Raw genomic sequence first — 27,579 nt, forward strand, 5'->3', positions numbered from 1 at the left:
TCCCTCGTCATTTCTGGCACCATTTCCTTGTTTCTCTCAGATCCCCCATGAATGGCTCTGAGTGTCCCCTTTGACAGGGAACAAGTTAGGGTACCTGCCTCAAGGAAGTCATGTTAAAGCTGCAAGGAAAGGACATCCCACCTCATCCCCTATGTGATACAAACTTCTTGGTAAGGAATGAAACTTTTTAGTTTGTACTTGCTCCTGCTAGAATTAAAAGCTTCCTTCACAGTTTAGTTCTGTCTGTATGTATATATCCTTATATACATACAGGCTTTTGCTTAAAATTCTTACTTTACTACGTTTTCAAAGTAGTTGCAGAATATATCTCGCTACTGAAGCAAGATTTATGGTTAGCTATCAATTAAAAGCATCTGTGCTGCCTTAATTTTAAAGATCACTTCCGTTCAGAGATGTTCACTGTTTTGGGTAAGGTCTGATGTTTAGGTTGTTTGGTAGTTTTTTTGGTTTTGTTTTTGTTTTCCAGATAACATCCAAATAGCAAAAGCTTCAATCTGCTACTCTGACTTGTGAAAATAATACATCAAACCCAAACCAGGAAGCACTTCCTTTATTTGCCAGACTCCAAAGAACTTGTGACTGTGAAATGCACACTTCACCCAAAGAAACTGGGAAAGCAGCTTTCAAAGGTACAGTGAAATCAAGTTCCAATCGCAGACCATGTTGTACAAGTTTACATTTCACCATGGTGTCATGAAGAACTTGATAACAATCTCTATATACACATTTTTAAACACTGTACTCTTGAACTTCATTTGAAGCCTTGTAGTGAAGTATTGTAAGCCTTCATACAGTTCTCACAAATGAAGGCAGACACTGCAACCTATGACAGGATCCCAGTCCCCCAGTGTGTCCAGAAACCAACCCCATTAACAGAAGAATGCAATCGTTCCACACCAACCACTCCAACAGCTTTTCCAGTCAAGGCAGACTTAATCCACACCAGCATAAAGCTGGGCTCTTCACAGCTACACCAAATCTACTTTGAGATACCACCATTCATGACGATTCTTCACGCTAAAGCTGGAAAATCCTCAGGATCATCAGGATTTGGAGCAACAAGTTGCACCTATAAAGTAAGAAAGGTAGCTTTATAAAAATGAATCCATTTCAAAAGCATCTGACAGTTATGTATATGTATTTTACCCTGAAAAGTGTTCACTCTGCTATTCAAGTTAAATGCTTTGCGTCCATCACTGTCACAGAAATGCTAAGCATTCATCTCAGAAGTTACAACTACTATAAATTCTTCATTGTGACCTTGTTTATAATGCTGATCTCCTGTCTGGGAAGGACTAGAAGTTCCCAAGTTCTGCAGCACTGAAGTGAAGAAAAAAAGTAAAGCCATCTCACCCAAAGTGCTGTCTGTTTTTAGAAGAAGCATTATTATCTCTCTACATTCTAAGCCTACTGCACATATTGGATTCTAGTTTTAAACTCTGTGTTCTGTTATTTTAAAGAGCCTTCTTCATTCAGATGAAACAAATGCCTCAAATCACTTCTGTAAGTTCCCCAACCTTATTTTACTCATACTAGAGAGAAGAAAGCTGAGACCTTCAGTCTGAAGAATAAAGATGTCATTTTTCAGTATACAAATGCTTTTTTTTTTTTTTTAAGAGAAAAAGTTCAGTGGACTTTCTTTAATGGTTATATTGAATACTTTTATCACTCTGCAGGATGCTGTAGGATTCTGTTTTCATCTGTAGGATCCCAGATTTACTGAACTCACTCTCAATAATCAAAGTACTATTACTATAGTATACTGAAATTCTTTCTAAGTGATACAAGTCTTTAGTAATTTTAATTACTTTCCAATTTATAACAAAATTAATTGCAGAAACAAATCTTGATTGCATCCTTTCCTTTAGTTACCTTTATAGCAACTACTAACCAGAACTTTTGAAATTTATGTGTTGAGAGTTGTAAACCTGAACTGATATTTAAGTGACATGATGGTTCAAGAACACAAAATAACCAGGCCAACATACTATAAGGCAGAAATTAGAAACAAGCCTGTCACTACAGAAATCAGTAATTCCACACAAAAGTGGGCAGGACACACACACCAACCACCAAAAAGAAAAAAAAACCAAGCAAACTTTTATATTTTTATATATAAATATTTATAAATAAAATTTTATTTATAAAAATATAATTTTTTATAAAAATTATAAAAAACATTACTCCTACGTTTGGTTGACGTCCTGACTCCTCAAGTTGTCTGCCATAAACACGATCACCTCGTGCTCCTCTTAATCCACGGCCAGGGCGAGGAAGACTCCCGAAATTAATATCCAGCTGAGATGTTATGTCATTCACTGGTCTTCGAAAGACATGAGAATCATCTTCAAAGTTGCCTTTTTGCAACTAAAAAGAAGAAGTGGTTAAAGTCTATAGCTTCCATGTACAACCATCTCCCCTCCATGATATGTTACACACGCACATTTGTATTACAGACTAAGCAGCAGATAAATCAGGATGACAGCTGGAATAGAAGACAGGCCTTAACTTGCACAAGGTTTTAACAGAGGCGAGGCATTTGCAGCTTCCCAGATGCCTGGGGTAGTTCTTTGCTGGCTCAGAGAGTCCTGTCAACAAAATCCTCTGTACCATCTCTGTAACACTGAAGAGGTTTTCCAGAAATATCATCTACAAGGTTTTAAGGGACTAGAGAATCAGGCTGAATCTACTTACTCCTATAATTACCTTCAAGTAATGGTTAAAAGGCCATAGTAAAGCACAGTATTTGGCTACTAACCAATCTATTTGCAACTATGAGATTACTGCTCATTTTAACTCTGTGTATTCCTAGTCTAGCTAGTGGATGTAAGACTATTTTCCATTATAATTTTAATGCGCACTGTAGTCATAATAAAATATATGCAAACTCATCCCATACAATGATGAATCATTTATTTAAATGATTAATAATCCCTAATACAGGGATTTGACTTTTCCATGTTATGCAGTTCCTATACCTCCTATTCTATGTTCATTTTGACAAGGTCCCTTGATACTGCCAGCCAAGAAACTTTACGGGCAAAAAGAACAGAAACTTGCATGCACTTTTCATACACTTGCATTCTATTCAGAGCTTGTGAAAGATATTCTCCTCACTCCTGCCACCATCTCCCTCAGAGAAGGAAGAGGGGATAATAGCAACTGTGACCACAAAAAGTCATGCTAAAAAGGATGCAGGCCACTTCAGTATTGGTGTCTGTCATGGAAGCGCTCAGTGACCTAAAGCGATTAAGGCTGAAAAAAGCTGCCAGCTTTGATGTTAATATTATAACTAGACAAAGAATAATATGTGTATTCAAACAAGCATGCAGACTTTAAGGATCACAATTCTGTCATGACTGACTAAGATTCCCAAAACCTGAACCCTAAGTAAGCAAGAATCTGTGAAAGAAGCTTCCCCTCTCTCCCCAATCATATCAATAAACTAGAAGTTTTCCCTGAAATGTCAATCTCAGTAATATCGTGGAATAACACTTAGGGAAAAGAGGTGGGGGGGAAAGCACATTACTACAGAACAAGCCCTCCAGAGTTACTTCTAAGAAGCAGGACCCTAAAACTAAAAAAAATACAAATATTTTTTTTAAAAAAATCTTGTATTCCAAGCACACAATGGAAGTTGGGATCCAGCACAGATGAGAAATGGGACACTTAGCATTGAGATTAACAGATGCCAAAACCTGAGTTCAATATATATATATGCAAGTGTATACTGCAAGTAAGCTAAACAAGATTCAAAGTTAGGATAAGAAGTGTTTAGTAAACTGTTTCTCTAGCAGCATTACCACAGATCTACACAGGTGGCAGCAGCAAGGACATGATTTTTATATTGCTAAGACTGAGTAATAAGGTTGAACAACTTGATATGTTATGTATTTGCATACAAAACAGCGGTGACGATCTGAGAGAAGAAAATGAAAAGATGGTAAATTTAAAGCAAGTTTTGGGGCACATATGTCATTACAGTAACAAAGTTTAGATACTGATTTCTAGTCTGTTCAGATTATACTAAAACTAGTAGAAAAAGAATATAGAGACAGTTTCCTAACCCTGAGCATAAAGCAGTTTACAGAATTCCTGAGGCAATGCTTACATCATCTCTATATTTTGACTTGTGAATCACCACTGCTTTGGAAGGAACAGTGGATTCTGGCTTCCGGATGTTGAATTCAGGCTTTGGTCGATTCTGCTGCTGAAGCTTTTTCCACTCATCTAACGTCATTTCTTGAACTACTTCTTCCATTGGCTCTCCTTCAGCAACTCTAAAGGTTTATAGTTGTAAAGTAAAAACCATTAGCTTGCAACATGCCAGGATGAACAAGAACACTAACCTCTAAAGTAAGGATACTAAACAAAACATTTTGAATGTTTCTCATCAAATTACTATCCTCAATTTCACTTACTCCCACAGTAACTTGATGTTTGAGCTTTACATTAATGTAAGTTGGAAAATGTACTTATGGCCTATTTGAAATTAGTCATATGAACAAATGCTGTCTCCAGCCTCCTGTAGTAAGTTCTGGTATTTAACCAGTGCCATTGTAAATTCAAGCACTTTGCATTCTAGAGAAAGCCAGCCTGTCTTTTGATCTCACATATTCTCAACTCTACTGTTTAATAGTGGATCTAGTTGTAGCAAATATAGCCACAGGAAAAAAAAAAAAAAAGCATACCCAGCAGTTTTAAAACACCAATTGCATGGTTTTATTGACTTGTACCACAGGATGACAATACAAGATGGATTCATGTTTCAGTGCAGCTTTCAGTCATCAAAAAGACAGGACGATCACACCATGGGATCTTCTAAGTAATTATTAACACTTCCTTTGTTAATTTCACAAGATGCTTCTTTGATTTCTTTTGTCAGATGTAGTAGTACACAAGGAGACTATCACCTGGCAAAACCAGATTAATCCTACGCCAGTTTTGATTTGTCACAAACTGCAATAATGATGATATGTTCAAGGAAAACGTATTGAGTATGTTGGAGTCTACCTTGCATATTTTTGAACTGTAAAGACAGAAGTCCAAGGCTTTATATCTGTATTCATAAGACAAGATACATAAAACTAAAAAGTCTTCTGCACTCATGACTGCTTGACTACTCTTCTGATGATGACCAAGACTGATTTGCCCAGGACCAGCAGCTATTAAGAGTATACTACAGGTGTGCCTTTTAATGATATTTGCAGAAAGCTATTCCCTATTAAGTAGCATTGCATGCAAGGATCACAACTCGCTTCATCACCATAATTGCTGCAGAAGCAAGTCAAATACCATGAGCTACAGGAAAACCAGCAGGGATTACTCCCCAGACACTTCAGGAACCCTTTCTGCCTTCTTCCACAGAAAAACAAGCATCTGACTGGAGCTTTTAGGGCCACCTCTGTGCAGTTATCCACGGCATAATACATACTACATTTACTGCCTTTTCTATGGCACAAAGCTTGCAAAAGAAAAGGACAACAGAGCAAGTGTTCAAGAATACTGAAGGACTGACCAGTGGTATGAGATGCTAAAGGAACCACCTAAGCGATTTGAAAACAAGCAACCAAAACAACCACCACCAGGAAGTCTCAAGGACAAGCAGAAATATGTACTCTCAAGCAAAAGTACCTGCCACCCAAACACAGAAAGAACCACTAGCAAGGCAGAAGTTCTGAAGCAGAGACTCCAGTCCCGCGAACTATCCAAGAGTATTGCAGGTAACCTGGTCCAGCTGAATTTTAACTGCAACACCATACTGTTACAAGGAAACACATGAACAGTTTTGTTTGGAACAGATGTCACTGCTGGTAGGGTAGGTCTCAACTGAGTAATGTCTTCTGGGTGGGAACAGGTAGAAAGCCCCGAATAGAATTGCAAGACAGATATGAGGTCTAAAATACACAATCTACATGGGAAGCCTTTAAAGAGCTGCTGAGGAATAAACATACATAATATAAAAAAAGACAGAAAATTTTGCATATCCATGATGTTAAGGCAAGACACTCAGGAAAACAAAACAAAACATGCAAACAGTATTTCTGTTTTCAAAGTATTGGAAAGACCATCAAGGGACAATGAAATTGCTTATCAGAACAGGCCATTAAAATTAACTAGACAGCTATGAGAAGCAGCACAGGTATGGTTGGTCATGCCTTGGGTGAGCAAGACCCCTTTCAGATCTACATTCCAATGATCATATGACAACATGAGGACGTCTCACTACACAGCAAATTGACCACTCAAGCAATCACAGGTATTGCTTTGGAAAGTACACATCTCTCAAAAACAACTATGCACCTGTATTAAAGGAAATACTGGTGGATTTACACTGCAAATGTTTATTTTTTCAACTGCAAAGTATGATTTGATTTTACTCCAAAAGATCGTTTTAGCTGTTACATTATTAGCAGTACAAATCCAGTTTAGGATGCCGAGACCCGCAAGAGGAAACACCTCTCTTTAGTGAAACAGGAACCACATTTTGGACAGAGGCTCGATTGCAGCAGGTTATTTGCAGGACCTGCATTTGCACCAAGCCTGCATGAAAGTACACTCTATGCATTACTTTCTACCTTCTAACTTTATACATTTTTATTAACTGCTTGGTGTGTATTTTCAATAATCAAGTTAGTAAGTTCCTTGGCACACCAACAATCAAGCTGTTGCCTGATCGAAAAAACAATATTGTCAGACACGTAAGCACAGCCTCTATGGTGAACAAACTGCATTCAGTATGCAATACCTGTTCCCACCCAGAAGACATTACTCAGTTGAGACCTACCCTACCAGCAGTGACATCTGTTCCAAAAAAAACTGTTCATGTGTTTCCTTGTAACAGTATGGTGTTGCAGTTAAACATACATACCAAACACCAAATGCAAGCTTTCAGTAATGGTTCCTTTACTGCTTCAGTGTTTTCAGTGGATCACCATAACCCTCTAGCTATGCTTTGTTTACCTTTCTTGCAGGAACTGCCCTACATGAACACATTAGCATACAGAAATAGAAAAGAATGGCATTCAGCTGTTATCTGGCCAATTATTTTCATATGGCAATGGGACATTCTTTGACTATAGCCCATTAGGGATGGATGGGACCCATCTGCCTAGAAAAGGCAAGGGAGTCTGGCAGCAGACTGGCCAGCTTGGTGAGGCAGGCTTTAAACTGAGGGACTCAGGAGGAGGGGTCTAAAGTGGCAATGCTCACACCATCGCATCTAACTGGGGAACAAGCCAGGCCAACCAGAGCAGTGATACCTGTTCCTTAGCTGCTTCCCATGATGAGTATTGGAAGGCCAACCACCTCAAGGGTTGCAGGGCTATGGTGGTTCCACTCACACCCTTGCTGGGGAACCTGTATGCTCCATTACCTCTCTGAAATGCCCGCACACCAACGCACACAGCACGGGCAATAAAGAGGAAGAATTAGAGATCTGTGTGTGGTCACAGGGCCATGACCTCATTGCTATTACAGAGACGTGGTGGGATAGCTGGCATGACTGGAATGCTGTCATGGATGGCCACGTACTTCTTAGGGAAGACAGGCCAGCAAAGAGAGGTGGTAGAGCTGCTCCTTAATTGAGTGAGCAACTGGCATGTATCAAGCTCACCTAGGAGTGGATAAAAAATTAGTTGAGAGCTTACGAGTAAAGATTAAGAGACAGGCCAACATGGGTGACACTGTTGTGGGTGTTTGCTACAGGCCACCTGGTCAGGAAGTCAATGAGGTGTTCTACAGACAACTGGAGATAGCCTCACAGTCACAGGCCATGGTTCTCATGGGGAATTTCAACCACCCTGATATCTGTTGGAAAGGGACACAGCCAGGCTCACACAGTCCAGCTGGTTCCTGCATAGCACAGATGATAACTTTTTGACACAGGTGGTGGAGGAGCCAGTGAGGGGAGGTGTTACCCCTGGACCTTGTACTCAAAAAGAAGAACCAGTTGGGGATGTGAAGACTTGGGGCAGCCTTAGCTGCAGCTACCATGAAACGGTGGAGTTCAGGATCCCACATGGAGGAAGCAGGGCAACAAGTAGGATTGCAACCCTGGACTTGAGAAGAAGTAAATTTGGTCTCTTCAAGGACCATCATGGGGAAATCCCATGGGTTAGGGCTCTGGAAGGTAGGCAGTCCAAGAGAGCTAGCTTTTATTCAAACATCATTTCCTCCAAGCTCAAGACAGGTGGATCCCTATGAGTAAGAAATCAAGCAAAGGGGGCAGGAGGCCTGCATGGATGAGCAAGGAGATTCTGCCAAAACTCAAACAGAAGGAAGTTTATGGAATGTGGAAAAAAGGACAGGCCACCTGGGAGGAATATAGAGATGTTGTCAGAACATGCAGGAGGCAATGAGGAAGGATAAGGTTGGTTTGGAATTAAATCTGACAAAGGATGTCAAGGACAACAAGAAGGGCTTCTTCAAGTACATCAGTAGCAAAAGGATGATTAGGGAAAACATGGGCCCACTGCTGATTGAGGTGGGTGCCCTGGTGACAAAGGACACAGAGAAAGTGGCGTTACTGAATGCCGCCTTTGCTTCAGCCTTTACTGCCAAGGCCAGCCCTCTGGTTTCCCAGACCCTGGAGGCAAGATATGAAGTATGGAGAAAGGAAAAGTTCCCCTTGGTCAAGAAGGAACACATTAGAGACAATTTAGGCAAACCTGACATCCATAAATCCATGGGCCCCGATGGGATGTCCCCCAGTTGCTGAGGGAGCTGGCAGATGTTATCACTAAGCCACTCTCCATCATCTTTGAAAGGTCATGGAGGCCAGGATAAAAGCGTGAGGACTGGAGGAGAGCCAATGTCACTCGAGCCTTCAAAAAGGGCAAGAAGTAGGATCCAGGAAACTGCAAACTGGTCAGCCTCACACCCATCCCAAGAAAGGTGAGGGAACAGCTCATCCTGGTGGTCATCTCTAAGCATGTGGAGGAAAAGGTTATCAGGAGTAGTTAACATGGATTTGCCAAGGGGAAATCATGCCTGACCAACCTGATAGCTTTCTATGATGGAATGACTGGCTGGGTAGATGAGAGGACAGTGATGGATGTTGTCTACCTTGACTCAGCAAGGCTTTCAACCCTGTCTCCCACAGCCGCCCCAGGGGAGCGCAGGCCGGGTGGGCTGGGCGGTGGGCAGGGAGGTGGGCTGGGACCTGGCTGATGGCAGAGCCCAGAGGGCTGTGACCAGCGGCGCAGCCCAGCTGGGGGCCCGCAGCCAGCGCTGTGCCCCGGGGCTCAGCACCGGGTCCCGTCCTGCTCAGCCCACCCACCGGCGCCCTGGGCGAAGGGGCAGAGCGTGCCCGCGGCCAGTTTGCTGGTGGTGCAGCGCTGGGAGGGCGGCTGATACCCCGGAGGCTGCGCTGCCGTTCAGCGGGGCCCGGGCAGGCTGGGCAGGGGGGCGGGGGGGGCGTCATGAAGCTCGGCAAAGGCGGGGGTAGGGTCCTGCGCCGGGGGGCAGCGACCCCACGCACCAGCACAGGCTGGGGCTGACCTGCTGGCAGGCAGCTCTGCGGGGAAGGACCTGGGAGGCCTGGAGGGCACCGAGTGGCCCGTGGGCCGGCAGTGTGCCCCGGCGGGCAAGAAGGCCGCTGCCAGCGTGGGCTGCATCAGGAGGAGCGTGGCCAGCGGGGGGAGGGGGGTGTCCTGCCCCTCTGCTCTGCCCTGGTGAGGCCGCACCTGGAGTGCTGTGCCCAGCGCTGGGCTCCCCAGTTCAGGAGAGACAGGGAGCGACTGGAGAGGGGCCAGCGGGGGGCTGCCAAGGGGGTGAGGGGGCTGGAGCATCTCCCTCATGAGGGAAGGCTGAGGGAGCTGGGCCTGTGCAGCCTGGGGAAGACCGAGAGGGGATCATACTAATATCAATGCATACAAAGATCTTAAAAGTGAGTGTCATGAGGATGGGACCAGACTCTTTTCAGTGGTGCCCAGTGAAAAGACAAAGGCCAACAGGCACAAACTGCAACACACGCAGTTCCATCTGAATATGAGGAACAACTTCTTTGAGGGTGACAGAGCACTGGCACAGGCTGCCCAGAGAGGCTGTGCAGTCTCCTCTGCAGACATTCAAAACTTGCCTGGGCATGATTCTGAGCAACCTGTTCTAGGTGAACCTGCTTTAGCGGGGGGGTGGACTAGATGATCTCCAGAGGTCCCTTCCAACTCGGATCACGCTGTGATATCACCAAAAACAATGGTAGCAGGTTTTTTCCCAATCATTTTTGTATTACTCAGCTGCACAAACCAAATTTTTATCCAGCATTTATCAAGAAATCAATTACATGAATCTTTCCTATTAAACATAATTTAAAAGAGCATTAAAACTAATCATGGCAAAATGTAAACAAGGTAAGAACCAAGCAACAACTCTACAAGTGAACTGTAGAAGAAAAACACTGAATCAAATACTTACAAAGATCTGGCCTGGTCTATGGATAGCTTTAAGCCACCATTAAAACAAACCCACCAAACAAAAGCGAACAAAAGAGGTAAATAGCTTAGAAAACTTTAAGACAAAATTTCGAAAACTTCCTATTAAATGACCAGAATACACAACTTCACCAAAAAGGAAGTCCTATGTGATGAAATCTCTATAGTATAAATATTAACTTTGCAAATACCTTTGATAGGAATTGATTAGGTTATGTGTCATAATAATAAGAAAAATCTACTCATTTGAATTACCAGTGAACACAGGCATGTTATGTGTCCAGACCATAAAGACAAGTTCAACAGTAAGCAGCTGTGAGGAAAACTTATAGCACTGTACTACTTTTATATTTTATAATTACAACTTGCATCAAAAACCCCTCAATTATTAGCATGCAGTTTGGGATGCTATGAACAGAAATGGATATTGTTGATAAACAAGGAAATTTGAAGATATGGAAAGAATAATTTATATTAAAGTATTAAAGAAACTTTATATTAAAGAAATTTATATTAAAGTATTAAAGAAACTCCTGTCCTGCAGTACTTTGCAAATGGAAATTCAAGAACAGCAATGTGGGCATAGTCCTGAAGGCAAGAACCCCTAAGTTACAGAAGCCCAGAGAAGTCCTTCAAAAGTTGCATAGAAATTAGCCAGTACCACACCAGAAAGCTACACAGTACCTCCCCATCGTATTTTTTTTCTTTTAAATGGAAACAGTTACAACAGGAAAGAGAATGAGCAAAGAAGCAAACCCAAGTCTTCCATCTCTTCCTCAATACAAGCACACAACTGCAATAAAGCAGCAGAAAATAAATGGATTCCTTGGAGTAGTTTCATTTAAGAGTCAAAATGAGAAAAATCCCAGCAGTAGCTTAAGCAAACACACACCCCTACATGCAGGATGGGGCTGGAAACTAGGACCATGCGTGGCAATCAGTTAGCTGAGGGGAATGTGCTCCAGCTTGTCTAGACAACAATTAACATGATGAGGCATGTTTGCAGAGCACAGGGGGGTGCGAGACGGATGGCGCCAAGGAAAGGTAACACCTTGCTGTTAATTGATGGTAGTTAACCACCAATCAGGGGTTGCCTAGTATGCAGTGCTTAGCTTCAAGAACCAATCTGTTTAAAACGCGCAGCTTCTGAAAGTGTATAAAAACGCGTGCTTCTGTATAATAAATTGACATTTGCTTGCATCAAGCTGCGTCCCGACTCTTCATTCGCCGCACCTACACCCTTAATACTGAGGCTGTAGCAAAAGCAGAAGGCAGGCTAGCTAGAATTTTTTGCTGGAGTGTTACCTGCCAGAAGACAGCAGCTCTGGAGAGAGGGGCAACCTAAGCATTTCAGACCTTAAAATACATGCTGAAGCCTGAAAACCACACCCTGCCACTTTCTGCTTTTAAATATTAAAAGAATAACAAAAATAATTCTGCCTTATTAGGGTGTATGCCACACAACCATCACCAGTTATCTAGGTAATATTGTCTCCTCCTCTATTTTAAAATACACAGACTCACCAAGCTCATACTACCCCCAAAGGTAAGAGCAATGAGGTATACATAATCCGTATTTTCTATACAGATTTGTAAGTCTTCATGACAATATTTACTGCAGTGAAAAGAGTACACAATGCAGAATTTTCTACTTGTTGGCATCCTGCTTTCCACTGGGATAGTTAATTTTCTCCTCAGTAGCTGGTGCGGTGCTGTGTTTTGGATTTGGTGTGAGAACAATGTTGATGGCACACGGATGGTTTTAGTTGTTGCTGGGCGATGTTTATACTAAGTCCAGGACTTTTCCATTTCTCAGGTCCTGCCAGCCAGAGAACTAGAGGGGCATGGGACATTGGGAGGGGACACAGCCAGGGCAGGTGCCCCAAACTGGCCAAAGGGATATTCCATACCATTTGACATCATCCTGAGTATATAAGCGGGGGGAAGAAGAAAGAAGTGGGGGACATTCAGAATGATGGCATTTCTCTTCCCAAGTAACCATTACATGTGATGGAGCCCAACTCTCCTGGAGATGGCTGAGCACCTGCCTGTCAATGGGAAGTGGTGAACAAATTCCTTTTTTGCTTTGCTTGCGTGTGCGGCTTTTGTTTTACCTATTAAATTGCCTCTATTTCAACCCATGAGTTTTCTAACTTCTACTCTTCTGATCTTCTCCCCCATCTCACTGTGGGGGTGGTGAGCAAGCAAGTGGCTGCATGGTGCTTAGCTGCTGGCCAGGGTTAAACCACAACAGTAGGTTACTTGTATTTTTTAATCTCATGGATTTCAGCGGACTATTCCTAAATGAAGCTTTTAAAAAAAAACAAAACATGAAGAGGAGTAAAATCCCTAGAAAGGTTCACAGTGTGACCAAATACCTAGTGATTTCTGAGAAAGGAAAAAGAATTAAAGATAACTAGCAGATTCTGTCAGATGCCTTTTCCACTACACATACTTCTCATGCCTTGTATTCCAGGTCAGGACATATCTACGAAGAGCTTGAATTGGAGTAGAAACAAATACAAGACTGAAACAAGTAGAGGTACCAGTAGTTGACAAAAAAAGCTGAATAACTCTTCTCATATTCAGCTAATACAGTGCATTTTTGACAGTTTATCTACACTGCCCATCTAATGTTAGTCTCGAAACAGTTTTCTGGAAATCAAATCATAATCATAGTTATTCAATTTCAGAGACAGATCTCCCCATGTATATACACCTCTAGCTATAAATTAAAAGCCAGTTTAAAATTAAGAGAATCAAAGCTATACCAACTCAACGTCTTACATGGTTATACAACCTGAACATAAAAAACAGCTTTTGTAGTCCAGTCAGCTTTATAATTAAGAAATGAGCCAAGGCCACTAGCAACTGGAGCTGCATCATTAGGTAAAAAAGGCTTCACAGCAACAGACGAGAAGACTGACATATTGCACTGACCTTTCACTCACTAGGAGATATTCACCATATGCTGTTTGTTTATTCTTTAAAGTCTCTTACTTGGACAAGATGGTCAGTTACTTTTTCTTAAGTCAGTGTTTATTTGCTGCAAAGTAAATTCTTATTGGACACTGATCAGAATGAAAGCCAGAAAACAAGAGGCAGATTTCTCTCTCCATTTCTCTACTTCTAAGGCTCACTGCAAGACCATTTCTAGCAAGTTTTTCAAGTTCTGCAGGGGCCCTGCATGAGTAAACGACAAGTGCCTTGTGCTAGTGATTGACAAATACTGATGTAGAGAATTTTATCTTAGTGTATTTTAGATGTGTTTGTAAGATTGCATAGGCACCTTGAATACTTTTTTCTCTGAGAACTTCAAAAAGCAGGGTAGTTTTTATAAATCAGCAAAATTAGAAAGGTGACAGAGAATATGGAGCTCCGCCTTAAGTTATCACCAAATCTTAGGTATAAGCATTACTGGGCAATTAAAAGCCATCTGCAGCTGTATAAACCAAGCTTTAGTCAGAATATAGGGATGCATTTTCTTGACTCACAAACATAGGCAATTCTTTTCTATTTTTAAACATGTGCACTAGCAAAACCTCACAGTTTACATTTCAAGTGTGTCTCTCAAAACAAGTATATCAGTAACATCCAATTGTTTTCTTTGCATTTAGAAAGAAAATATTTTAGTTAGACTATACTTGTTTAGATGCTGTCCTTCAGATGCCCCTGGCGGCTGAGCTGTTTCTGCAGTCTCTTCCACAGAAGTCTGTTCCATCCCACTAAAACAATAAACAAAAAACCCACAAAGTCTTCAAGGGTCACATTGGAAAAAAACCTTGCAGATAGATACATTATTTGTTTCCAGCTTGGGAAGGGAAAAAATAGAGGAGAAAAACTCTAGGATTATAAGCAGAAAGTAGATCTACTAAATTACTAGTTGAACAACTACCAGAATGAGAATTATTAGGAAAATATGAATTCTATGTACTTTTAATTAAAAAAGTTAAAAGTATGCATTGCAAAAAAATAATTTGATCATGAATACTAAAAATCAGTACTTGATTACAGTGTATCACTAATGTTTGGGTTCACCTTTTTGTTTCTTTTAAACTATTAAAATGGTAAATTCCATACTCCAAGTTCGTATTTTCTGTAACATGGACAGTAGTTCACTGTCAAATGAGAGCCCCGGCACACTTGCTTTTATTCCACTGGTAGGCATACATATTTAAAATTAACACCTTCTAGCTTCAATGCACCACTAAGCACTATTAAGGCACAAACAGGCTTTTAGAGAATTGTTTAGACAATTCCAAATTAATGTCACTTCTACCACATGCACAACATCACAAGAAAGCATTGATGTTTCATGTTTATATCACAAGTTCTGGTGTTAGTGAACTAAAAATCAAACTTATCAAGTGAGAATAAATATAAGGGATCTTAAATTTCTCATACTTTATGAAGTTCACACAATGTGCCCTGACATTCTACAGAAGCTAGTTTTGTGCTTTTGGTTATCTAGTTTTGTGCTATCCACTCAGAACTATGTTAACCTAGTTGATCCTTTGTTTTGAAAAGCCAGAGTATCCAACCGATCCTTTTAGTATGAAATATTACAGAAGAGATAGAAGTTAAGTACAATCTTTCAGAAGAACTAGGAATATCAAGCCCTAGAATTATTACCCATCAAGGCTGTATTTTTCAACCTTTCAGCCAGATTGCCTGAACCCATGATCTAAGTTTTAAAAATAAAATCTTATATAGATTTTTTTAAAATTGAGTGAATAATTAAATAATTAATTGAATAAATTAAATTTATTTTTTTATTATAAAATTAGATTTTATTTTTAAACAATTTTGTGAATGAATGTATATGTGGCCAAAGATATTTGCTGTAATTTCAAAGTGCTGCCTTTTCTCTGTCCTTTTATCAGCCTTCCATTAAAGAGTTCTAGATGTATGTGAGGAAAAAAAAGCTACTGGTAAAAGTAGCTTACTGCTAGATGCAAAGAATAGATAAAACTCTACATTTCTGGTGAGTTTTTTGCAAATCTGGACAGAAACCACTAGGAGAAAGAGAACTGAAATGAAAATTCCCAATTTTTTTAAAAATCTAACTGACCATTAGTAAGTCATCACATTCTGTTACTGATGCTCCTGTGTGCTTTAAAATGTATTTCAGTGATAGAGTCAGCTAAATAATACCTCCACAGTGAACTATATTACAGCCTCGACATTTAGAAATTACTCATAAAACTTGAGAAAAAAAAACCACTGGACTTTAGGCCCACTAACAGAGTTTCAATCTTTTAATCAGCATTTTGTAGAATGCCATTAAATGCCAGAGTTCCACTTCTCAGCTATTGAGAAGAGTCATAACTTTTTTCAGTTAAAAGGCAATTTGGCCCCAGTCAAAAAGTTTTGACAGTCTTAACTGAAGAAACATCACCATGCCTTTGCTACAATTTAATCTCACAAACACGAAGGAGACAAGTTCAGAAAACAATAAAACTACATTAATCACAACAATTAACAGAAAGCAAGGCTTATAAAACTTAAAATGGACATGAAACTGATGAAGGAGAACTGATGATCTAAGGTAGGCCATGGAAAATTATGATCTATGGTGGGCAACAGTTTATGTTGTACCTTGTATCATTTTTAACTGTTCCCCAGTTGCAAGCTTCACCTCCACTTTTTTTGTCATCTGCTTTCATTCTTCTAGAGAGAAATAGGTTCTGTGAGTTTAAGAGCTTTTTTTTGTTAGGACCTCAAACTAAAACCAGTGCTGACTTTTTCTCAGCCAACTTGGATACAGAAGAAGGGAACAGAATACTTAGAGACACTACTGTGGTGCAGTTTACTTGTATACTAAGTAAGAAGCAGCACAGAGAACACTTACACTTTGCCATTCCCACTTTGCCTTTCAAGTTCCAGTCTTCCTCTTTGGTCAAAGCCATCGAAACATCTGCTTATTCTGCCACCTCTTCCTCTACCTTGCATTCCACCTCTTCCTCTGCCACGACCTCTTATTGGCCTTTCACAGTCTGACCTTTTGATTTGTCTAAAAACAAGGTTTCTAGTCAGATTTTGTTTCTACGGAACAGTTAACAAGAAAAAAAGTTCACGTGGTTGTATTTGTGCAGCTGAGAGAGACATCAGTACATGAGAGCTAGTGTACAATTTTTAGAGTGCATCTCTGCAGAGCACTTGTGTCAGCTTTGTCATTAAAAATGGACATAAACTGAATGCAGAGGGAATTATTACAGACAACAGGAATAGAAAGTTCAGCTGCTTATTGATAACACTGAAAACATCACGGAAGTTAAATAAAGCATATAAAACTGTCAAATCTTCAGCAACTTTATCAGACAACAGCTCCACTCGCTAAACCCAGATTTACATGCAGCTGCTAAAAATCTCAGGGAACTTGTAAAATACCAACTATTGTGATGTAAAGTAAGTACATCCACATTCTCAAGTGCTATCATCTTAGGTGGAATTTTCTAGTACTTACAAAGCAAGCAAAATTGATACACATTCACCCAAGCAGTAAATAGTAAGACAAATATATATTTTCAGTTTGAACAGTAAAATTCATTCAACTTGGAAGTTGCACCGCATTCTGCAAAGCTTGGTACACAAGCTCAGAAAAGAACATTTATGCTGCAGACTGAAGGTTATGTTTTCAGATGTTTACACTTTCCAGTTTCACCTTTTGTTTCTAACATTTAACAAAACCACTCCGAACCTATCTGCAGGGAAGCTGAAATTACAGCTCCAACAGGCATGAATGAAGTCATCTCACAACAAATCTACATGGTAATAATGCAGCCATGCCTTTGAGTCGTACCTTGCTACTAGATCTGTTTTAAGAAGGTTAAGTCTTTCCCTTCCCACTCCCATGCAGATCCTCTGCAAGGCACCTTACTTCTCCCTGTATGATACCTACCTTTCCATTAAAAATTCTGCATCTCTCTCTGTTTCGTAGGAATGGTATTCCCTGAAAGATGGTCTCCATTCAGGTTTGTTTTGTTTCACCTGTGCTCCTCCGTGATTGAATCCTTGCTGTACTCCTTGCTTAGATGCTTGCTTCTGGCCTAAACACACACACACTGAGATTACAAACAATTTAACAATAACTTAATTGCAGTTACCAAACTACTGGCTGAAATGAGTTGATTACACCTTACGGTCTTCTGCTTTACCCTTTCCAATCACATGTCCACCAAAACTTAAAAGTACTTACAGTTAATGTTGCCAGATGCTCTGTTTTAAAGACATCTACTTACTTTCCCTTCTGTATTGATGAACCTGCCTCAGGCAAAAATACGAGTGTTGACACAGCTCAAGCATTTCAGAAGAGACAAGCTAAAGAAAAAAAATCTTATTTTGCTCACATTAAGGCACAGAAGTGGAGACAAAACCTGTTTCTCTCAAAGATCTTGCTAGCGTACTACAGGACGAGGCAGAGAAGCTTCAATGGAAGACATGAATTGCAAGATGGCTGCAAGAGCAATGAAGGTGGGGGAAAGATGAGGACCATTACAGACAGGTGTTAGTTGTTGATCATGGAACACCTCCTGCCAGATGAGCTGAATTTAGAAGTCTGAGCCTGCACCTCTGCTTCAAGCTCACAGCTATGGTACCCAACAGCCAGAAGAGAGTCACCTCCTTTGTCACTCTTCTGCGGAGGAGGGGACCACTCACCAACACTACAAGTTGGTGTTTAAGTGGCAGAAATTCAGGCAGTAAGTACAAAGGCTCCAACAGCATTAACTGATTCTAGAACATCAACATATTCCAAGATAAAACATACATAAGCATTTTGGGGTTTTGTTCAGCCATTGTTGGGGTTAAGGAGCACCAGGCAGGGCAGGGTGTATGCAGAGAAACTGTATGTTATAAGAGACAATGAATTGATGTTACCCATTCAACCCATATACATGTAGCATAAGATTAAAGTTCATTATGTGCTTCCTTCCCCATTTTCCCAGATTCTGTGCTCTATTTAGGATACAGTTCTTTAGAGTCAAGCAAGCCTTTTGTTTTCTAGGCCCCTATTCTTATACTATTAGCCCAAAAAGGTGTTTGTTTAAGTCAAGCAAGCAAGGGACTACAGAAACACTGCTCTCTTACCAACAAAACTGAGCTCTTCTTTCCACAAGAAGCACCTGTGCAATGCTAAGCAAGTTACTGAGCTCAGGTTAGTAGAGTGACAGTCTTGGCTACTGTGCCTCTGTTGCTAACACATAAAGAGAAAAAAGCCTATTCTATGTTACAATATTAAGACACAAATTAATTCATAGCTTCACAGAAATACCCATGTAAGAAGATCTCTGATCAAAGCTCAGGTGGCAAGCATGAAGTCTGTAACGTCACCTTTAAAAAGAAATTTTCAAAGAACTACCCACTCTGTGAATAAGGTAGAAGAGTGGTAAATAAAACTTTCTGTTATGCAGGAAGGACAGTTGTAGCTGTACACAGAAGATAGTTTTACCTGTGCTGCAGAAGCAACCATAGCTTTGCTTTTCTTTAAACTACAAACCACCTGACATAATATTTTCCATTAATTCTCTCTTCTCAAGGTTTGGAGTTGCTCAATCCTTAGAGCAACAAGCATATTTGAATTCCAAAAATTATGATGTAATCTCTGGATAAAGGACAGGTTTTGAAATTGGTTTCTGAGTAAGCTTTCCGAATGAGGATGCTTTATTGAAAAGCAAAATCATAAATACAGAATTGCACATAAGAGCAGACATGTTTCCCAACAGCATGTACATCTTAACTACACCACCAACTATACAAGTGTTAATTCCAAATTGGAATCTTGCTGTGGAAAAAGTAACGACTCATTTCTGACCGACCTCATTTTTACTTATTTTGTTTGGATCCGAATACAAAACTGCCATACAAGTGTGCATTTTTATTTATTTTTGAGCTTCTCACTGGCTATCAGAAACATCAGTTCTTTCAAACAGATTAATTTGCCAAGGACACAGTAATCAGAGACCACCTTCCCTAGATACTTAGTATTAACCTCAATTTCACCTTCAAAGAGCTCCTTAAAACTAGCAATGCAATGCCAAAACAATGAAGATGCAAAAGTCACTTTAAAAAGATGTCTCTTGTTCTGCTACCCAGTACCACTTAACAGTACTCCAGAACAAGTCTTCTTGCCAGATATGCCAGTGTACTACATGTCACTAGCACTGCACTAAACAAAGCAGTTAGCTCTACTCTGATTTCAGCACAAAGCTATTGCACTTTGATTCTAATGAGCGGCTGTAATTACTGCAGATGGATTTTAAATACTAGAAAGACTATTTGTGGGACTTATTACCTGTATAACAACATTTTTAACCGGGCTGACAGACATGCACCAGCAGATTAAAATGGTGTGCAGCAACTACACCTCTCTAGTAAACTGAGCTACCCTCAGGCAGAAACTTGTAACCTGCTTGTGAATCAGTTCAAATACCAGCACAACTTTCAGCTCTGCATATAAGGGCAAACTAAGCTGGAGCTGGGCAGCAGCAATAGCATAAGCTATCCAATTTTAGTTGTCTGCCATATGTCTGTCCCAATGCAGATTCATTTTTATTTAAGGAGCTGAAGGGTCACCTACCCTTTGGGAAAAAAAAAATATTCAAACAAAACCAACAAACACAAGCAGTCTTATGTAGCGCTGCCATAATAGCTGTCACTTAAAAAGAACTGGACTACACTTTGTTCATCAACTACTTCTCCAAGTACACTCCAATTTTGTCTGCTTGTTTGCACACATAGACTGGTATGCACGTTTTCAAAACCACAAAAAAAGCTCTGGAGTCTTGTGGATCACGTACTTGAGGTCTTAGAAACCTCATGCTGAAAACTGAAGATTGCTCTTTCCTAGTTACCAAGTTTAATCTTTCTTTAAGGTGTTTTTGCTGTGTCTTACAGTTATATTTGTAATCTGTGTTCAGCTTGAAGATGTTGTGCACTCCTCCCCACCTCACCACTACTCCCCTGGGAGGCGTCTGCAGCAGCCCAGTCTGTTGGTTGAGGTGCCCATCACTTTCCTTTCTAAGCTGAGGTATCAAAAAAGAAATCTGATGCTGAAACTGTTTCAACAGGCCCAGATTTTTTTCCTTTTTTTTTCTTTTTTAACCAGAAGCAGCAGCTGAGCCTTTATTAGAAAGACATCTATAAATACTAGAATTACCAGTTAGCAGAACTCAACATTGCTGACGAAAAAAAGTCCAGTTTTACAAGCCATTGTTAAAACTCTATCGTGTGTTAGCTCTCTATGATTAAGTAGTTTTCACTTTCCCCACAATAATACTTTACTATTAGGCTTTGTTTATACTAGAAAAGTGTTTTTAACATACGTGTATCACAGACCTCAACACAGAAAGCAGAAATTTTATTTATGACCTGCATTGCCTGGTTTCCCAGACACTGGATTTCTATGTTTTAGCAGACAGATTCAAAACAACACAGCAAAATGCACCTGCCTTTGCAGTGTTGTTGTCCAGTTCTTTCCAAGTTTCTTCATGTTTACCATCTGTCCTCAGCCACGCAGGACTTTAGCTTGGGAAGAGATGTCTTCTAGGTTTTGTGGGCTTTTCACTGGCCCCTGAGACAGCATGCTCTCACTTTTTAGATTTTTATTTTTAAGGGAAAAAAGTTTTTTGTACAGCAAACCTTGACTTCAGACAAACACCATAAGAAGCCCAGCTTGCAACTTGCTATCAGTGACTATAAGCTAGAGCAGAAATCTTGCTCCATTTCCCCCATTCCCTTACATGGGGCATGGCAGGTGAAAGTTGCAGCTAGCATGCAATTCACAGGCTGAGGGAGACTACTGCTGCGAGGAGCACTGAAACCTTGTGTTCTGCCCTAAAATCCAGCTGACAATACAGCATCATAGTGTTCCAGGAATTCTCACAAGCCGGAGACCAACTCATCCCACCAAAACAGGTGACGCTCAAACCCAGTGAGACGATTCCATCAATACTCAATTTCCACAAATGCAGCCTGAGACAAAGAAGTACCAAATGAAGAGTTATTTCTGTTTTGCCCAAGTGCCACACAGAGAAGCAGAGCTAAGGCAAACCGAGTATAGTTTTGATTCAGTTAGGATGAACATTAAAGCAACCACAGTAGCCATACGAAAGACTTGTATGCCTTATAACACGTATTTAAAGAAACAAAAAAGCCACGACAAAATACTTTTTACCCGGTAATCTACCCTTAGAGGTTTTCTGAAGCAAATACTACAAGCGCTGATATATGAAGGACAGATCTGCAGATGGGCTGCAATGACTTTACCCAGACTTCTGCCTGAATAGACATATGCTTTGATGTACCACCGTCACCCTACAGCAAGAAGGGCCACAGGTCAATTAGTCTCTGTAGAAAAATCATTCTTTCTCCTTATTTCACAAAGCCTGTCTGAAATCATATCCCTTTACTTCTGTAAGAAAAAATATTCTTTGCCCTCTCCAAGTCTCACCAGCAGTTCTATACACACTGCTTTTGTAACCTCAGACACCTCTCAGACAGAAACCTTAGATTTCTCTCAATATATAAATCGTTCCCTAAGTTTCATCACGCATGTCACTCTAGTGTGCTTTTTCTAGTTTTAACATCTTTGAGATGACCAAAAGAGCAGACACACTTCAGTATGTTGGAAGATGAGATCCTTTCAAAGGCGTAACAATTCCTTTTCTGCTAGCCTTGCTACTGCTATCTCAGTAACATCAACACTGCTTCTCTCCCAGAGGGTGTGGAAACAGACCTGCTGTTCTACTCTCAACAGTGCAAATAACTACAAGCTCTCTTTCCTAAACTACAGTAGTTTGAATTAGAAGACTTTTTCATGTTGCAGTATAGCTTGCAAAACCACTCCCCACCTCAATCCATGTTCTCCCACATGCATTACTTTGCATTTACTGATAGCAAATGTCCTCTGTCATTTTATAGCTCATTTATAGTATGTAATTTGGGTCACTGCCCTGCAACTCTTCTGCTACTGGGCTAAATAGCCTTGTACCAGAAAACTTGTTATGTATCCCACTCACAGCTCTTTTAGCACAGACTTCCCACACACCTACATACACAGAATAAAAAATGTAAACTGTGCTTAGAATTTTTCATTTCAGACAGGTTTGAACTGCCTTGTAGATGTTATAACAAAGCTAACAGGAGCACAATCACTGGTCCTAAATTCAAATGTGTCTTTCCACTTATTCAAGGAGATTCTTCTTTCCTCTGCTTTCAGCTTAACAGCTCATTTTAAAATAAAAATATCTGAGCCTCAAGAAACAATTTAATGGGAGTTCAGAGGAGATGAAGCAAGTACAAAAATGAAACAGGAATACTGCTCCAGTTGGTCTGGAATGAGGGCAAGTGGAGAAACTGTGCTAGAATTCAAGGATCTCTGTCATTAATTATGACTGCATACAAAGACACTACTTCATTACCACCTCAGTAACACAGTAATACCTATACATGGACAACTGATCTTCCTTTACAATAAAGCTGCATAACTGGAAATAGTAAAAGACAGTTCACACTCTCAGGAACTTATTTTGATATATTTCAGAGTACAGCAGCTTTCAGACTGCACAAACAACCTTGTTTCCTCCCCTTTGCATGTGTGTGCTCCTGTGATTTTAATTCCAAAATTCAAGCAAATAATTTTGTGAATCAAAGTATTGCTAACTACACGATTTGCAGAATAATACCATAGTATCCCAAGATACAAAAAAAGGCTTCAGCTACTGCATGCAACACACCAAAGACGGACATACAAAGTTAACACTCTATTCTGTGGTATTTTGTTTTCATGTCTGCCAGTACTCAATTACAGGATTGCCTGCTGCAGTCCTCTGGACAAACCTTTTTGACTATGTAGCTGAAAGAATGATACCAGAATAGATTACTTAAAAATAAGAAAATTGCAGTCAGTATAAGATAAAATACCACAGAAACATTCTATGCCATATAAACTTCAAACTGTAGCTGAAAACTGAAACACATAGTATTCAGGAACTACATCTAAACGTTACACCAGTCATCGAAAGTACATGAAAGAAGAAAACCTTTTAGAGGTATTAGCAACAAAGGTTTAGAGATTTCAACAGAACAGAGCTTATTACTGCATGATCAACAAATTTAATTTGCCTGTACCAGTAAAGAATGCAAGCTCTGCAACTGGGCCTTTTGAATAAAGCGCTGGCAAACACAGTTTGGCCACTGTGCTAAGAATGAACTGAGCTAACATTAAGTGGTGCAACTGTAAGACCTGTAATAACTACAAACAGCCTTTACTCAAATCTCCAGCACACAGCCTAAAAATCACAAAACGACACAGCTGGTAAAAAGAAAAGCATCGTTAAGATCAAAAGTGTAAGGTTAGGTAGAGTTTGAGATGCAAGTTGTTTTTTTTCTTAAAGAAAGATTAAAATAGCCTCCTTACAGCTGTGTCAATTCATAACAAATAGTCTGGATTCTAAAGGTCAAAGTACTGGATCATCTGGCAAAGCCCTCTCCTCCCTGGAAAAGAGAAGGCTCAATGAGGGCCACATCACAGCATTCCAGTACTTGAAGGGCAGCTACAAAGAGGATGATGGCTCTCTCTTCACTAGGAGCCACATAGAGAAGACAAAAGGCAGCAGGGGGCAACAGGTACAAGCTGCACAAGGAGAAGTTTCATCTTAGTATCACTGGAACAGCCTCCCCAGGAAAGTGGCAGAGTCCCCATCACTGGAGGTTTACAAGATGTGACTGCACAGGCTGCTAGGTGAACTCTTCTAGGCTGCCCTTCCCAGATAAGGTTGGACCAAACAATTCTTTGAGGTCTTCCCTTCCAACCTGGGCTGTTCTGTGATGATAACACTAGCACAACACAGACTGAATTTTGTCATTTCACCTGTAACATCAGAATCCCATTCACCTGTTCAGATGGGTCTAGATGCTTCTTTACAGTGTTTAATTCCTAATCGGTGAAAGGAAATTAGAGGGACTTATGCCTAAAACTGGATGGGGGGGGGGGGGGGGGGGGGGGCAGGCAATAATGACTTGTTACTCATTCTCAACAGTTAAGCCAACAGTCCCCTGAATCTTTTACTGTATCCAGAATTTTTCTGGTTTAATCCTGTATAACAAATACATTTTGTGCAGCCCAAATAACCAGCTGGGGACCCCCTTCAAGAAAAAAGCACTAGATTTTTGCCTCAACTTGCCACTTAATACTTGTCAGCTGTGCCACCACTGTATTTACCCAAAGTCAGAGGGTGATACTTGTCCTTCACAGCAGACTTGCTAAGACAGCACATTCAAAGGAGAAGCATGCAGGCAGGACCAAGTCTCAGTCTCTGCCCTGGTTTAGCATCCTGAGCACTATACATTTACAGTCCTTACTTCACAACAAGCCCAAGACATAAACGTGGTGCACACAAAATCCAAGATAGCACTTTCTTTAAAGAAGAAAGCGTGGCATTTTTCAGAGCAAGTAAATCTTCTCAAGACAGATATTAATTCATTTTCACAAAAGCTAATATAACCAGCAGTCTTCATTTAAAATTAGCAGGAAATTAAAACAAGGTGCATATGCCTGATGTCTCTATACAAGTAACTGGGTTTCTTAATATCAGGGTAGCAGAAAATCATCAGACACTCCACAAGGTCACTGTGTATTACCACAGAATTACACTTACAGTTGTAATTCTGTGTGGACACCTGTGTAATTCTAGTGGACACCTTCCACTAGACCAGGTTGCCCAAAGCCCCATCCAGCCTGGCCTTGAACACTTCCAGGGATGGGGCAGCCACAGCTTCTCTGGGCAACCTGTGCCAGTGCCTTATCACCCTCACAGTGAACGATTTCTTTCTCATATCTAGCCTAAACCTACGCTCTTTCAGTTTAAAGCCATTTCCCCTTGTCCTGTGACTACATGCCCTTTTAGAAAGTCCCACTCCAGCTTTCTTGCTGGTCCCCTTTAGGTGCTGGAAGGCTGGAATAAGGTCCCCCCAGAGCCTTCTCTTCTCCAGGCTGAACAACCCCAACTCTCTCAGCCTGTCATCATAGGAGAGGTGCTCCAGCCTCTGATCATCTTTGTGGTCTGCTTCTGGACTCACTCCAACAGGTCCATGTCCTGCTCTGCCTGGTACTGAGCTTCAGGTGCTGGATTCATTATCTAAAGTATCTGAGAGCTGGCTGATGGTTTCCAAATATTGAGAAGATTCTGGTTTTACCCTCTTTGAGTTGTAAATTGCCATTCTCCTGCAGCAGTCAATGAAGCTTAACACAATAACTCTTATTAGGATATTATTTTCATCCTGTAGTAAAAGTTCCTGTTAAATCCTCAGTAACAGAGCTATGTGTTTTAATGCCTTAGGAAAAGGTGTGGCCTTTGAATCAAGGTTGTTGCCGCCTCAATTCATTCCCAGTGCTACAGAATCTATTGCTTAGACTTACAGTGTTTCACTGCTCTGACAGTGATTATTTGACCTTGTGGAGCAGAAAATCTTTCATTGCCAAGTATGCACTAATTAATGAGCATCTTTGTAGGGGGTGATCTTAGCAAGTTGTCAGTGTCCCTTTGGACAGTTGTATGAAACTCATCTTTTGATATTCCTCTGTGGTTGTTACACGACTTTGTCAGAGACCTCTGCCTGTAAGACCAACACTCACACTAGTTACAGTCTTATTTTATTTAGAGAATATTTGCTGTGGTTATCAACAGAAGGTGAAGGAGCCTGTTCAGTGAACATCAGGGTCTCAAGTGTTGATAAAAAAGTTGAACAAGCCAGGAGCATGGAGGTATGCGAAGAGCATCCTTTACCTCCTACTTGTCTATAGGCAGCTTAAGTGTACAGGGATTGGAACTAGATTACCTTTAAGGTCCCTTCCTATTCAAACCATTGTATGCTTCTATGTAGTAACAATCAGACTCACAAAAATGCCTCCAAATGCAAGGAGCTATATAGCCCAGCAAAGTGGTCTGTTGTCAGGCATTCTGATAAAAAAAAAAGCAGCAATATTTAGCACCAACACTTAGCAGCTGACAAATGACCTCGACCACTCCTGAACACCTTGCTACAGAGTTCACCCAGGAAATAAGTTTTTATTCAAAGTTTTGGGCATCAGTGCAAGCTTAAGGGAAACTAAGCAACAGATCCCCCGACACATTATAACCGTGAAGAAGCTGAAGTGGCGAAAAAAGTCACCGGTACCAAGAAAAAAGCCTGGAAGCACCGAACACGGAAGGCAAATGGACAGGATGACAAGTGCGGAAACGCATAAAGAGGGATGCTAAACCAGTACGAAATCTGCAGGTGCCGCCGTGGCAGCTGCCGTCCCTCCACATGCCCATGGGCTACCGCTGAAGCTGCCCCCCCCACAGCCGCCAGCTCGGCTCCGCAGCGCCGCGTCGGGAGCGCGCCCAAGCACGGGCACCCGGGCAACGCTCCCGCTGTCACCCGCCTCCGCAAGGGGACTTTCAGGTGCGCATTCGCAGCGACAGAGGCACTAACCTGGGGTTTCTTAGCCCTGCTGCGTCCCGCAGCGCGCCGCGCCGCACGGCTCGGGCTGCCCGCCCCGGCCCCACGCCGCCGGCGCCCCGCTCCCCCGCACAACCCCGGCCCAGCGGGCCCGCCTGCCCGCCTCGCCTCGTCCCCCAGCGTACCGGGCTGCGGTGGGCCCCTGCGCACCAGGGCGGGGCCGAGCTCTCTGCGTTCCTTCTGGGACTCTCTCTTGCCGCAGCCCGCCTTGCCGCCGGGGCCGGAGCCTGGGTCGGGCCGCTGGCGGAGCTCGGCCGCGCGCAGGATGTCTAAGGGGTCCGACTGGTCGTCCAGGAGGTGGCAGAAGCGGTTGGTGATGGCGCAACTGAAGCTTTCCTGCATAACGGCAGTCACCGGACTGCCCACCACCCTCTTCATCATCGCCGCGGACGGCTCTCCACTCACCCTCCGTGCCCCCGCCCCCGGCGCCGTGGCGGCAGCCGGCAGAGCCGCCGCGGCGCAGGGCCGAATCATGCGGCGCAGCTGGAGATCGCCGCCGCGGAGAAATCGCCGCCGCGGAGAAACCGCCGCACCGACTCGGGCTGCGCCTCAGCGCTGCCCGTACCGCCGTGCGCTTGCTGTCACCCCGCCCTTTCCCGAGTCGCGGCAGCCAATCAAGCGC

General features: G+C 41.6%; 1 protein-coding gene across 6 annotated transcripts; it reads right to left on the minus strand.

Moving 5' to 3' along the window:
• Nucleotides 1–553: 553 nt before the first annotated feature.
• Nucleotides 554–27,536, minus strand: HABP4 (hyaluronan binding protein 4). Of its 6 annotated transcripts, none has more exons than XM_040579136.1 (8): nucleotides 27,083–27,536; nucleotides 17,356–17,503; nucleotides 16,306–16,467; nucleotides 16,053–16,124; nucleotides 14,099–14,179; nucleotides 4,133–4,301; nucleotides 2,206–2,388; nucleotides 554–1,090 (listed from the first exon to the last, which is right to left on the minus strand). In XM_040579136.1, the coding sequence occupies exons 1-8, from the start codon at nucleotides 27,429–27,431 to the stop codon at nucleotides 1,034–1,036; spliced, it is 1,221 nt and encodes a 406-aa protein (XP_040435070.1). In that variant the 5' UTR covers nucleotides 27,432–27,536; the 3' UTR covers nucleotides 554–1,033. The 6 variants fall into 6 exon arrangements, with proteins under 6 accessions (XP_040435070.1, XP_040435069.1, XP_040435068.1 ...); XM_040579135.1 differs by having other exon boundaries at nucleotides 2,212–2,388; nucleotides 17,356–17,518; XM_040579134.1 differs by having other exon boundaries at nucleotides 17,356–17,518.
• Nucleotides 27,537–27,579: the final 43 nt, after the last annotated feature.

This window comes from Falco naumanni, chromosome Z (assembly GCF_017639655.2).
Source record: "Falco naumanni isolate bFalNau1 chromosome Z, bFalNau1.pat, whole genome shotgun sequence".
Taxonomy (NCBI): Eukaryota; Metazoa; Chordata; class Aves; order Falconiformes; family Falconidae; genus Falco; species Falco naumanni.

Coding starts and splice junctions, on each gene's coding strand:
- HABP4 (XM_040579134.1), bottom strand. CDS start 27,431: ATGATTCGGCCCTGCGCCGCGGCGGCTCTGCCGGCTGCCGCCACGGCG. Junction 16,468..17,355: donor GCAGAATTTTTAATGGAAAG/GTAGGTATCATA, acceptor CCTTGTTTTTAG/ACAAATCAAAAGGTCAGACT. Junction 1,091..2,205: donor GACGTCAACCAAACGTAGGA/GTAATGTTTTTT, acceptor CTTACTTTATAG/GTGCAACTTGTTGCTCCAAA.